This window comes from Choloepus didactylus, chromosome 13 (genome assembly GCF_015220235.1).
Source record: "Choloepus didactylus isolate mChoDid1 chromosome 13, mChoDid1.pri, whole genome shotgun sequence".
NCBI lineage: Eukaryota > Metazoa > Chordata > Mammalia > Pilosa > Megalonychidae > Choloepus > Choloepus didactylus.
The window spans coordinates 52,896,835-52,909,569 of NC_051319.1; the positions used below are offsets into that span (position 1 = coordinate 52,896,835).

General features: G+C 41.6%; 1 protein-coding gene across 4 annotated transcripts in view; it reads right to left on the bottom strand.

The window, feature by feature from the left end:
• The window catches only part of MCC (MCC regulator of WNT signaling pathway), a 621,876-nt gene that overhangs the window by 94,282 nt on the left and 514,859 nt on the right, over nt 1-12,735 (bottom strand). For all 4 annotated transcript variants that reach the window (XM_037800700.1, XM_037800699.1, XM_037800701.1 and 1 more), the window contains 2 exons: nt 3,534-3,697; nt 1,262-1,468 (listed from right to left, as the gene is read on the bottom strand). In XM_037800700.1, the coding sequence (XP_037656628.1) occupies nt 1,262-1,468; nt 3,534-3,697 (371 nt within the window). The remainder of the gene's footprint in view (nt 1-1,261; nt 1,469-3,533; nt 3,698-12,735) is intronic.

The window sequence follows — 12,735 nt, forward strand, 5'->3', positions numbered from 1 at the left end:
TGCTATGCACAGAGTTCAGACAAAATGATGTTCAGATATGAGAGGCAGGAGTGCTGGCCCTTCAATTATGACGTTACCCCAAAATGAGGAAGAGAACTGATAACATTCAAAAATAATTTCTTCCATATTTGCACATACCGGTAACTTAAGAAAATTTGCATGTAAATTAAAAACAGAATGATTTACACATGCCAACCTCATTGAACAATGAGATATTTCCAAGGTACTCTTTCAAGGCAAGGAGTAAGGGAAAAGGAGCATTGGGGAAGGATGATGAGATTCACTCAATTTATTTATTTTTTTCTCAAATTCAACTTTACGTGTGTAAAATCACCAGTCAGGTAACAGCTAGAAAGCAAGCTCCTGATATTTCCAAGATCGAGAAAGAGAGTAAAGTAGCTCTAGTAATTCAAAGGGAAGTTCAGAGAGAATTGTTTCTGACTAAAGAGTTCATTGCTCTGCCCCTAACCCAATACAGATCAAATTCTCAACCAAAGAAGTACTAACGGGTTCCTGGGGAGAAAAACTCCATCGTTGGAAAACTGAGAGCTTTAATATTTCTGCCAAACATTTTTATCCTGAAACATCAGCTCCTTGAGTAATGGATGAATTTCCTAAATAAAGTGATTCTCAAACCAGTTCAGGTGGTGAAGCCATTGGTATACAGGGCAGAACACCAGAATTACACACACAAATACACACACACATCTATATACATATATCTATACATATGCACACGTATACACACACACGCGTGTACATATACACATGCATACACATACATGATTATTTTCACATCAGTAAGTTTTCACTAGAAGAGATGGCATTTTACACTAGATTCAGTACAAGCTAGTGCAGGTACTATAAAGTTAAAGAAAATTTTAAAGAAAAAACATAAAAGGGAAAATTCCATATATTTCTTCCAAATTGTAAAATATTATTAGTCTATTTTAAAAGAACATTTTAATTGAGCTTGAGGCAGACATGTGTCCCTGGAGAGTGGTTTGAGAATCACTGCCTTGACATAATTTTATCAAGCACTTAGATTTGAGATTACAGAGAAGCGGGTTTTTAAATCTTACTCCCACACCTCAGCGCTTTCAAACTACTTTCAAGAATGACCTCACAACAAGAAAAGGATGGCAATTCCCAGGACTACCAATGCCACAAAACTCTCGGGGCTGTTCCTGGCTTTGCACTCCAGCTTCCCAAGGTCCCATGCCCAGGAAAGGCCAGGCCACGCTGGCCACGGAGAGCTCACCCTCCTGCGGAGCCGGTCCCGCTCCTCCCGGATGGCGTTCATGGTGGCCTTGGTCCTGTTGAGCTCCTCCTCTTTGCTGCACAGCATGGCGGTCAGGCTCTCGTTCTCTTCCCTTAGGCCAGCCAGCTCCTTCTCCCAGCGGGACCGCTCCTCAGCCAGGCTGGGATACAGATCTCTGCCGAGCACCCCCTCAATCTCCTCAACCGTCTGCAAAACACAGCCATGCAGAAAAACCAAGCGAGTTAGCCATGGAGAAAGCGGAAGGGAGAGAAAACGGCCTAGATGGGTGAAAGTGCCCACGGAGAGGTGGCGTTCAGAACCACTTCAGTTGCCAGCAGTAATCATGATGAGTGATACTCCCCAAATACCCTTCTCCCCGTTTTCAGGTGAGGCTCTGCCGCTTGCCTGGCTCATAGTCTGTGTTACCCAGCAGTCCCCAGAGTAAGAAAAAAGCAGTCCCTTCTTGGTGTTAAGTCTATCTGTGATGCTGTGTGATAACACAAATGATTATCTCCCTCGTTCAAGTTCCAGAGTTGGTAGAAACACATGACCAGACAGCAAGCCAATTAGTAATCTTGATAATGCAATGACATACACGAAGATGCACACTGCATACAAAACCTAACTTGCAGTTTCCTTAATATAGGCCTCCTGTGTCCAAACTTAGCAATAAGTTAGGTCACATCACCATTTCCAGCTATTAGTGTCACATAAGAATTCAGATGGTGTGAAGGAGGAGATTCAGTCCCAAGTTGTGAAAGACAAAAATAAACCTCAGTGACACAGAAAAGAGGAAACTCATTGTAGAGGTTCTAAGACAGCAGGGATTTAATTAATTAATAAGATAGCTATGAACTAAAAGGAGCAGAATCTTACTAGTACATGGAAATAAAAAGTTAAGAAATTTTCATTTAAAACAGAATTAATGCAAAGAAATGTATGAAGTTATAAAAAAAGGAAGCGCTCATTCCACTTGCTTTCAGAAACCATTCATTCACGTTTATTGTCCTTTGGAAAAGGAAGTGTAAGTCAACTGATATTGAAACAGAAGGGAGAATTACTATGTCGAAGTAGAAGGCAGTAAAGAGATGTGAAGAGAAACAGACCTCAAATGCTAAAAACGTAAGGGTTTATCACTCTTGTATGCTCAGGGTGGTTCTCTGGGGAAGGCAGCTGCCCATCTTGCTATCACTTTCCCCATGCTGTGCTCTGCCCTTCCTTTAAATCTGAGACACTGATCCTACTTGCTCTGCTCCAGGACCCCCGTGCCCCTTTCTGGTTGACTGGAGTCCCAGGCCTCCTCTCTCCCTTGGCCCTCGCAATACAGTTGCCGAGGCTAGTAACCAAGTAGATATTAAATTTAAACATACGGCCTGGGAGACTCCAGAGAAAGAAACACCAGTGGTTGTTTCCTCATCCCAAACCACATCAACTACATATTTAAAATTGAGATGAATAAAGATGGAAAACCAGCTGTATTATAAACATGTATCAGTTTACCTTGAGACACTCTTTCATGAAATCCAGGATTCCTGTTGATGATCACTTGGGCCTGGTGTCCTAAGACATGTTTCCAATAACATATCACCTTTTCCCTTTGCTCCTCCCAGACTTTTAAGTTAGGTCGTGTTGAATCACTAAGCTTCAGTGAAGTAATATGAAAATACCAGAAGCCCACAGCAAAAGGACTTGCCTTTCCTATTGTTCTGGATGAATTTGTGTGGATGCAGCAAATTCCTTTCACCTGGTCCTCCTTAAGAAGTAAGACGGAAGCTTGCCGAAGGTGTGGCTGAGCCCTGGCTTCAGTTTACTTGGGACAGATAACTTACTATTTGTGATTTCAGCCCTGGACCTTCCTGCTTATTGGCACCACAAAATTGATAACTCCTGAAATAATATTCTGGAGACCTGAATGCTTTAATTCAACTTTCAAGTTAATAAAACTTATTAAGATGCTATATGATGAGCCACACTAAAATGATGTGGTACGACACTAGTAGTGTAATAGTTTTCAGGTAAATTGTCCTTTTTGCTGCAAAGCCAGTGGTCTTGACTGCTGATTTAACGACCTCTACTGATGTAATTCAGCCCGAAAAAATTTATGGGGCTCCCACTTCTGCATGATGGCTCAAGTTTTAGCATTGCTTTCATAGAAACATTCATCCCTAACATGTTTAAGAAAATACACTTCAGAAGAGAGGGATCTGGCCACCTCTCCCACATAATCCTGAGAAGCCCGACCGAGGTGCAGGGATGTGTCCTCCTGTCCTACCTTAATGGCCAGGTCGCAGTGCTCGCTGGCTGTGGTGAGCTGCTCGATGTGCCTGTCCACCTCGGCCACGGACAGGCTGCAGCTGCTCTTCTTCCTGCCACACACGACATTCTCCAGCCCCGTCAACACCCTCTGCAGTTCCGAGTTGAGGTCACTGCAGTTATCTGTGAGTGAATGGAAACAAAAAGGCATAAGCAGGCAAGTGAGCAACGAAGGCTCTCACCTTGCTGACCATTTGGGACCCATCCAGGTATAGATGGAACTACACAGGAGCTTAACATTTCAAGTTCAAGGCCATCCAGCATAATCGCACAGGTGGCTGGCACTGCCTCTGAGGTTTGGAGCCGTACTTGAAAGCTCTTTATTAGGACTTCAGACCACAGTCATTTTGCAAATGAATTCTCTCATCTTTCACTTGAAGGCAGCCACATCTTGAGCTTTTTGGGAATTCAGATGATTTTGGTCACCTTCTCCTGCTTGGCTATTCCAACAAGTACTGACTCTAGAAAGATTTCTAGCTAAGAAGAGCCTCAAACTTTGCTAAACAAACAAATAAAGCAAAAAGCCCCAGAATGAGTAGAGATGCTAGGTATCTTAAAAAAATAGACACTTTGAAAGAGACTTCCCTCACCTAAAAGAGCTTATAATCAGGACTTTTTTCTGAATAATCAGTCAACATGCCCCATCAATGCAATTTAACCCAAGTTCTTGCATCAGGGGAAAATAAACTGTCCCAACAGATTCTACAGGTTCTCCACACAAATGTTCTGTGACTTTCTAATAATTTGATTCTGACTTAAAACTTGGGGTTACTTTGATTTGCTGGGCACTTGGGGCCTGGTCAGGGAAGGAAAATATTATAATCTTACTGAGGCCTATAGACACTTTGGAAGGTAACTGTTGGAGAAAAAAAAGCAAAACAAAACCCAACCTTAAAGTCAAACACAAATTTCTTAATCGTCTCTTTTGGATTCTGTGTATCACCATACCATTCAATTATTGTAGCAAGTCAGGGGTTTGACTATACATAATCTCTTAAAGTAACATCCTTTTCCTATATCCAGACTGATTCCTGCAGGAAAGAATCTCAATGTCTTCAGTTTCCCTTCTGCTTTTCTCCTTTCCCATCACAGATTCCATCACAGCAATTGTTTTTCATGCTTCTCAATGGAAAACATCAAGAAAACTTTTCGTACTACTTGGAAAAGGATTTCTCAGAATGTTTCAGTCAGCTTCCTGCGGATGTCAGTAACTATAAGTTATCTAAATCTAGGGAGGAGATAAGCTGGAGGCTCTCTCTCCATCCAACACACACAGTCATTCCATCTACCTCTCAAACCTGTTTCTCTCTGCTCTCTCCCATCTCTGTGAATGGCACCACCATCTATCCAGTTACTCAAACCTACTCTGTGAGGCAATCTTGATTCACCCCACATTCCACATTCAATCTGTCTTGTGAATGCAACCTCCAAAACTCATCCCCAAACTGATCTCTTCTCACCATTTCCACTGATACCACCCTGCTTCCACCATCATTTCTTCTTACCTGAGCCACTGTAACAACCCCTATCTCCACTGCCCATCCTGCAGTACGCAAGTAAGCCTCTCCAAAACATAAACAGGATCATATTACTCCCCCAGCCCAAACTGTCTGACGGTTTTCCACTGTCAGTAAAGTCCAGTTTTCTTACCATAGTCTGTAAGACCCTGCATGGTGGAGATAGGTAGTTCTCAACCCAGGCTACATCATGGAATTCCCTGGGGAGCTTTTATAAAATACCAACATCCAGGCTCCACCCCAGACCAATTAGACAGTCTCTGGAGGTGGGGCCTGGGCATTGGAAACATTTTTTTAAGTTCCTCAGATAATTCTAATGTGCAGTGAGGGCGGGCACCACTGAGCTGGCTCTTGCCTCATCTGCCCACCTCCCCCCTCATCCACAAGGCTTTGTTCACACTCCTGGCCTTCACTCCATCCCTGGAACATGCCAGACTCCCTTCTGTCCCGGAGGTTCCTTTTCCTTTGCTGCTTCCCATGACTAGAGTGATTTCCACCCAAATCTTCACTTATTGTTCAGCTTTCAATTTAAATGCCACCTCCTCACCAGGTTCTTCCCTCACCACTCTATCTAACCCATGGGTTTCCATCTCCCCACCTGCCCAATAGCTTTCCCCTTATCTACTTTCTCCATGGCAATGGTCATTATCTGATCTATGTGTTTCTCTCTCCTCTACTGAAGTGTAAGCTCGGAAAGAAAGGACTTTGGTCTTGGCTCACTGTTTAACCTGCACCATAGAATAGCGTTATGTGATCAGAAATTATTTTTTAAATGAACAAGTATAAAAATACATCACTATATCTTTAAGACACAGCAAGAGTGGAAACAGACTCTGTCAAGAGCAACATGCTTTACCTCAGCCTTATGCTGAGCTGCTAACAATTGGGGGACACTCATCACTGTAGAAGGCCCTCTGGCGATGGAGGACAGGTGCCCACCAGAGTTTACAGGCAAAGGGGGCCAGAGTGAGGTGAAGCGCTCCCCAGCAAGCACATACATTGGCAGAACTGTCTCCTGAGCAGCTTTAATTCCAGGATAATGATCAGAGAAGTTTCACTGAATGAACATTTACCTCAAGGTGCAGGGTTTCCTGGCACCCTGAGCTGGAGTGAACACACATTCCTGAATTATTTGCATTATTAAATGATTACATGTGGAATGAGGGAGAAAGAGGCATCTATTCAGTCATTCCATACAAGTTTCCCCAGCACAGCTCCTCCCTGTGGAGGGGCACTCATAGACAGGACTTGGGTGGCAACCAGGCTGTTTCCTGAAGATGCTGGGCTGTAGGAAACAGGAGGGCCAGTATTTTTTTCTACTGAATAAAAAACTGTCCTCAACTCTGAGAGGCTCACAAATATACAAAGCAAATGCCACAGCCCCTGCCAGCAGTTGTCCGCCATCACCTTGAAAAAGTAACCATGGACAGCGTGGGGCGCCAGTATGGAGAGAGGATCAGGATATGAGGACGGTTTATCAATCAACATACAGCCTTCAAACAGCTAATGAGCACCTCCCCTTCCAACCCAGGAGAGTTGTAAATGCTCTCTTTGATCTTAGGAAGCAGAATGTGTAAAAATGCAGGTTGGATGACAAACCTAAGCCACATACTCCAGCCTAGTTTTCCATAGAGCTCTGCTCTGCGGTTTTGCACAAGTAACACTAACGATCAGGTGACACTTGGCTGTCTTTTGCCATCGGTCCCTGTTTGGAACTTACAGGAGAACAAGGTGGCTAGGCCGGCAGAAGCAGATATTGAGGTTTCCAGGCTAAGAACCTCACAAAGCAACAGCCATTCCCTACCATTCACCCGAGCATCAGCACTGCCAGACATGGCAGAGTCTGTGGCATATTCTTTTCAATATATGCTTAAAATAAATTTCAAACTCCTTCCCATGGTTTTCAATGCCCTATACATTTTGGCTCCTGCTAGAAACTGGAGCTTCAACCCCAAAGACTGTGGCAGTTGGAGTCTCTACAAAAGAGAAATATAACCTTAAGGAACCAGAGGAAATGAGATAAGCCAAGACAAGGGAACAAGTGTTTCAGACCATGCAAAAGGTGGCCCATTTAGGTGGCAGTCACAGTAACTTGGGTTCTTGAAACAGGATAAAAATCTATTGGTTTGATCAGCATTCTTGACAGTTTAAAAAGTGCTTTCTCATACACCATTAAACTCTGTCTTGCTACCAGGTAGGCAAGTCTCTCTGCAGAGAGAAAGAGCCCAAGGCTTGAAGAGGTTCAGTTTCTGATCGAAGGCTGCACACAGGTTGGTAGCAGAGCTGGGAGTACAGTGTTGGCTTCTATGTCCAGGGTTATTTTCACCACACCACTCCAACCCAGAACAAGGATCTCTGGGCATACAAGCCAGCTTACTCAAACATGCAAACCTACCCACAGCCATTGTTAACCAAAAGAGAAAATACGTGGACAGAAGTCACAATTAAATGAGGAATATTAACTCCATGTAGACTCCAAAAAGTTAAGGATATATAATGTAATTCCTAATGAAGCCACAAAAAATAATGCAAAGAGGTCTGGACAAAAACATTAGACAAATTAAAATGAAATTCTAAAAAAAAAATTCAATTCACCCAAAAGAAGGAAGAAAGAAGGAACAATACAATAAAAGAGATGGGAAAAATAGAAAATTATAAATTGTAAGACCCCAAGTCAACCATATCATTAATTACATTAAATGTTAATGAACTTCTTATTCCAGAAAGAGAAGATATTGGAATAGATCAAAAAAGCATGACCCACCTATATGTTGCCTATATGTACTTTAAATATAAAAGCATAGACAGGTTGAAAGTTAAAATGCTAGAAAAGATGTACCATGCAAACAGTAAGCCTAAGAAGTACAGAATTGCTATATTAATATCAGATCAAGTAGACTTTAAGACAAAGTAATAGAGATGAAAAGGGACATTTCATTACGATAAAAGGATCAATTCAATCAAAAAGCATAAAAATAATAGCTGTGTATGTACTTAATAACAGCTTCAAAGTACATGAAGCCAAAAAATTAACAGAATTAAAGAGAAAAACAGAAAAATTCACAACCATTGTTGAATTTTAACATTCCTCTCTCAGTAACAGAGAGGAACCAGATTAAAAAAAAAAAAAAACAAAAAACCATCAGTAAGGACATAGAAGATCTGAACGCTATAAAGTACCCTGAACTAGTGACATAAATCTAACACTTCACCCAACATCTGCTGAGTATACATTCTTTTCAAGTGCATTGCAGGTAGATTCACGAAGATAGACCAGATGCTGGGTTATAACCAAGTCTCAAGAAATCTAAGGAAGACTGAAATCTTAGAGTCTGTTTTTAAACATAATGGAATTAATTTATAAACAGTACCAGCAAGATAAAGAGAAAACCTCCAAATATTTGGGAATTAAACAATTAAGAGAGGACAATTCTGGCTTGCTGCAAATGATAGCATCAATAATTAACCAACCTCACTGCCCTCCCCTCTACGTGGGATCAGACACCCAGGGGAGTGAATCTCCCTGGCAACGTGGAATATGACTCCCGGGGAGGAATGCAGACCCAGCATCCTGGGATGGAGAACATCTTCTTGACCAAAAGGGGGAAGTGAAAGGAAATGAAATAAGCTTCAGTGGCAGAGAGATTCCAAAATGAGCTGAGAGGTCACTCTGGTGGGCACTCTTATGCACAATATGTACAACCCTTTTTAGGTTCTAATGAATTGGGGTAGCTGGTGGTGGATACCTGAAACTATCAAACTACAACCCAGAACCCATGAATCTTGAAGACGAGTGTATAAAAATGTAGCTTATGAGGGGTGACAATGGGATTGGGAAAGCCATATGGACCACACTCCCCTTTGTCTAAGTTTATGGATGGATGAGTAGAAAAATGGGGGGAAACAAACAAACAGACAGACAAAGGCACCCAGTGTTCTTTTTTACTTTAATTGCTCTTTTTCACTTTAATTATTATTCTTGTTATTTTTGTGTGTGTGGTAATGAAGGTGTCAGGGATTGATTTTGGTGATGAATGTACAACTTTGTAAGGATACTGTGAACAATCGAATGTACGATTTGTTTTGTATGACTGTGTGGTATATGAATATATCTCAATAAAATGAATACAAAAAAAATTACCAACCCTGGATCAGGAATAATGAAGAACAGTTTCTTCTTTGTTGGGGGGAGGATTTGGGGAGGGAGACAAGGAAAAGCATAAGATGGTGTGTCAGTTGTCTGCAGAAAGACCTACTGGTTTCTAGTTCATACTGGGAAGTAACAGAATAAGATAATATTTCTAAATAATAAAGTTTCTCAGTAACTAAAGAAACAAGAGTGTATTAAGGTACTCTAAAAATAATTGAGTAAAGTGGGAAAATAAAAACAAACTGGCATACATGAAATAGAAAACAGGATAGCCTTCAGAAATGTCAATTCAGAAAGGATTTGAACTGTTTTGGGGGCTGGGGTGGGGAAGGCAGGAGGGCAAGAGAAAGAAGTAAGCAAGCAGAGATATAGGAAATCTCAAAAAATGATGGGAATAACTGTCTCTTTAAAACTCTGGTTTATCTGTCATGGAACATCAATGTCAAGGGTGACCCTGGTATAGATGTGCTTGGTGCACTTCAGGTGATGCTGTACCTCTCGGAAAACAGCTCTGTTCCATATTCATAAGATAAAAGAAGCTGCTTAGAATCAACTACATTCCTCTAATAGTTTATATGGCACCTCTTTCCAAAAAAGAATTAGTAGTAGCTTACAGCAAAGAAACACATTAAATGGAATCAAGGAAAGGCTGAGAGGCTAACAGCTGCTGGAACTGACTATTCCATTTAGCCCTGAGCTTCCTGGCAGGCAGAGCAAAAATGAATTATCTCCTGTCAGAAACGAGAAAGCATTCCAGGTGCACAGGGAAGACAATGTGTTTTTGGCAATAACTGCTAAGAGAATTTAAGTACATAAGACTTAACATGTGGCTTTAAGTGATGTGATTGCCAATCTCCTCAGCCACGGTTTCACACATATGCATACTTCATACGGTTTCTCCTCACAGTAATCTTCAATTAAAATTGAAGCTGTAGACCATTAGCGTACGATATAAAGGGAATTCTGGGAAGGGCTAAGCTAAAGTAATCTTGGCATTCAGCTTTCTAGTTGACTAATTTGCTGTAAAGATGGAACTAAGTACAAAGAAGGATAAATAGAGTGGACATCTCCATTATACCAGAGATGCAATCTAGCCACCTGCAGCCAAAGATGTGTTTTGTTTTCTGGCAGTGCCATGGTATCTGGCACAGGCTTTTTTTGAAAAACAGTTTTTTAATTGTCAACATTAAAAAAGCATTAGAATTCATGGTGACCTTTGTAAAATTAAAAGGTTGAGCAACGCTGGGCCTGGCTTCTCATGAGACAACAATCAGCCGAGGGCCAGCAGCTGTCCCCTTTGGACTCAGCCCACTGCTGCTCTACCCGCTTTGCTTACACCATTCACTGCCGGCCTCTGAGTCCACGGCTCCTGCTTTCACTGTCTTGTCTAAATGTAACTGTTCTCAGACTTCTGGTAAGAGTGGAAAATAGACAGTTCAGGTTATATTTTTCAAATGAGAACCCAGAGCTTTAGGTTTTTATGTTGCTGTTTGAGGGAAGATCCATATCTGATGCAAATTTGGAAAGAAGGTAATAGGACATTTTTGGATATGAAAATTAAGAAGCCTAGCCAGCATTCCTGCTTGGTCAAACACACACTAGCGGGCAAAGCTGGTTTTCTTCTTCTTCCCCCAGAGTTGCACATCATACACTATATCAGATTGCCTGTTTTATTTCTTTTTTTCCTTCTGTAAAAACCCTAATGCAAATAAAAATTTAGAAAAATGGCTCCATGTTAGAACCATTTCCCTGGTCCATCTGATTTTAAGCAAGTCCAACCTTCGCTAGAATGAATCTGCTCCAAAATTTGATTCCAGCTTCAAAAAGTACATACTCCTGGGGCTCAGCATTTGCTTCACAGTTAATAGCTGTTTGCCTAGTTCAGAAATTCCTCATTCCTTCTCTTCTTAATGGCTCTTTTTAAAGTTCAGCTTGGAAATCTCATCCAGGAAGCCTTCCCTGATTTTCCATAGCCTCTTATTTACTTCTTTCTTTGAGGCATCACTTTCCCCATAATTACTTTTTAACTGACATGTCAACCCTATTAAACCCTGTCCAGGGGAGCAGAAACTTTGTTCATTCATCAACGTATTCCCAGAGTCTCACAATGCTTCACAAAAATGCTCAATAAAACCTGGATGAGCTGAAAGTGCAAAAGAAATAAAAGCCTTAATAAGCCAGCTCTTAAAAGTATCAAGCTTTTGTTAGCCCATTCAATCAAGTATTGTCAAATTTAAGACATATCACATGGTATATTACACTCTGGAAAAAAACAAAAACAAGCAAACAAACAAAAGACAGAGAGCTTTCAATTAAGACCCCAAGATGGAAAGTTTCCACTGAAATTAGAAGTATTAACCACACTGATTTTTGCCACCATGCGATGGTAAGAGTGCTGCTGGTTGCAGTCTAAGAGCAGAAAGGACTGTGAGCCTGCTATGAACCTCCCAGAAGCCCTGCCTGTGCGGGCTGTAGCAGGGCAGGCTGTAACCATTGCCCCCACCACCTTCCAAAGGCTGACACATGGCCCCTCAACCTGCATCTCTCTCTTCTGGCCAGGCGCATGCCATGCCTTGTAAAGTAATTCAGAATGGAGGAAAGAGGTAGAAATCCTTTTAGCACAAACAGACTTGCTGCTAAGAGGCATGGTGTTACAGCCCAGAAATATGAACGTTCAGATCTTGTTGCAGCTCTAAGGCTGAAACCAGGGGGGCTGTGGCTTTCTTTTTAGCAGGCCTCTCCCCTCTGCTTGGACCAAGGCCCTCTCTAACCCCATCAAGCCACAAATAAAGACAGAACAAAACAACACAGAAAACAACAGAACAGTCGACCTGTAAGTCTGAGTGCCAAGGAGAAGGCTGAAGGGGAAGAGAGGAAACAAGAGGGTGAACACAGAGGCTGTCCCCTGTGTAACGGACCCCATGGCTGTCCCCTGTGTAACGAACCCCATGGCCTGTGTCTACCTAAGAGGATCTATGAGAACTCTGCTATCGTTTAAGAACATCTCAACATCACCAATAAGAGGCAAACTGACATCATGAACCTCCTGATGTGACAGAGTAGTGGGGGCACACTGTCACTCATGTATATGTTTACAAAATTGTGAACCTTAATCTAATAATGAGAAACCAATCAGACCATTTGGAGTGAGGTACTTTCTGAGACTATTAGCCTGGCCTCCTCAAAAATGTCAGTCATTAAAGACAAAAAAGGTGTGTGTGTGTGCGTGTATGTGTCTGTTTTAGACTAAAGGAGTGTAAAGAAATAAGATAACTAAATATAATGTGTGTGCTTTGAATACATCCTGGATAAAACAAAAGCAACAAAAGGCATTAGTGGGACAATTGGGGAAATTTGAGTATGGAGTGTACTATTAATATTATTGGATCAGTGTTAAATTTCTAGGGTGTGATAGAGATGAGGTGGTCATATAGAAGATCCCTGTTCTTATGAGTTTTATCTGACGTATTTAGAGATGAAACATCACGATGTCT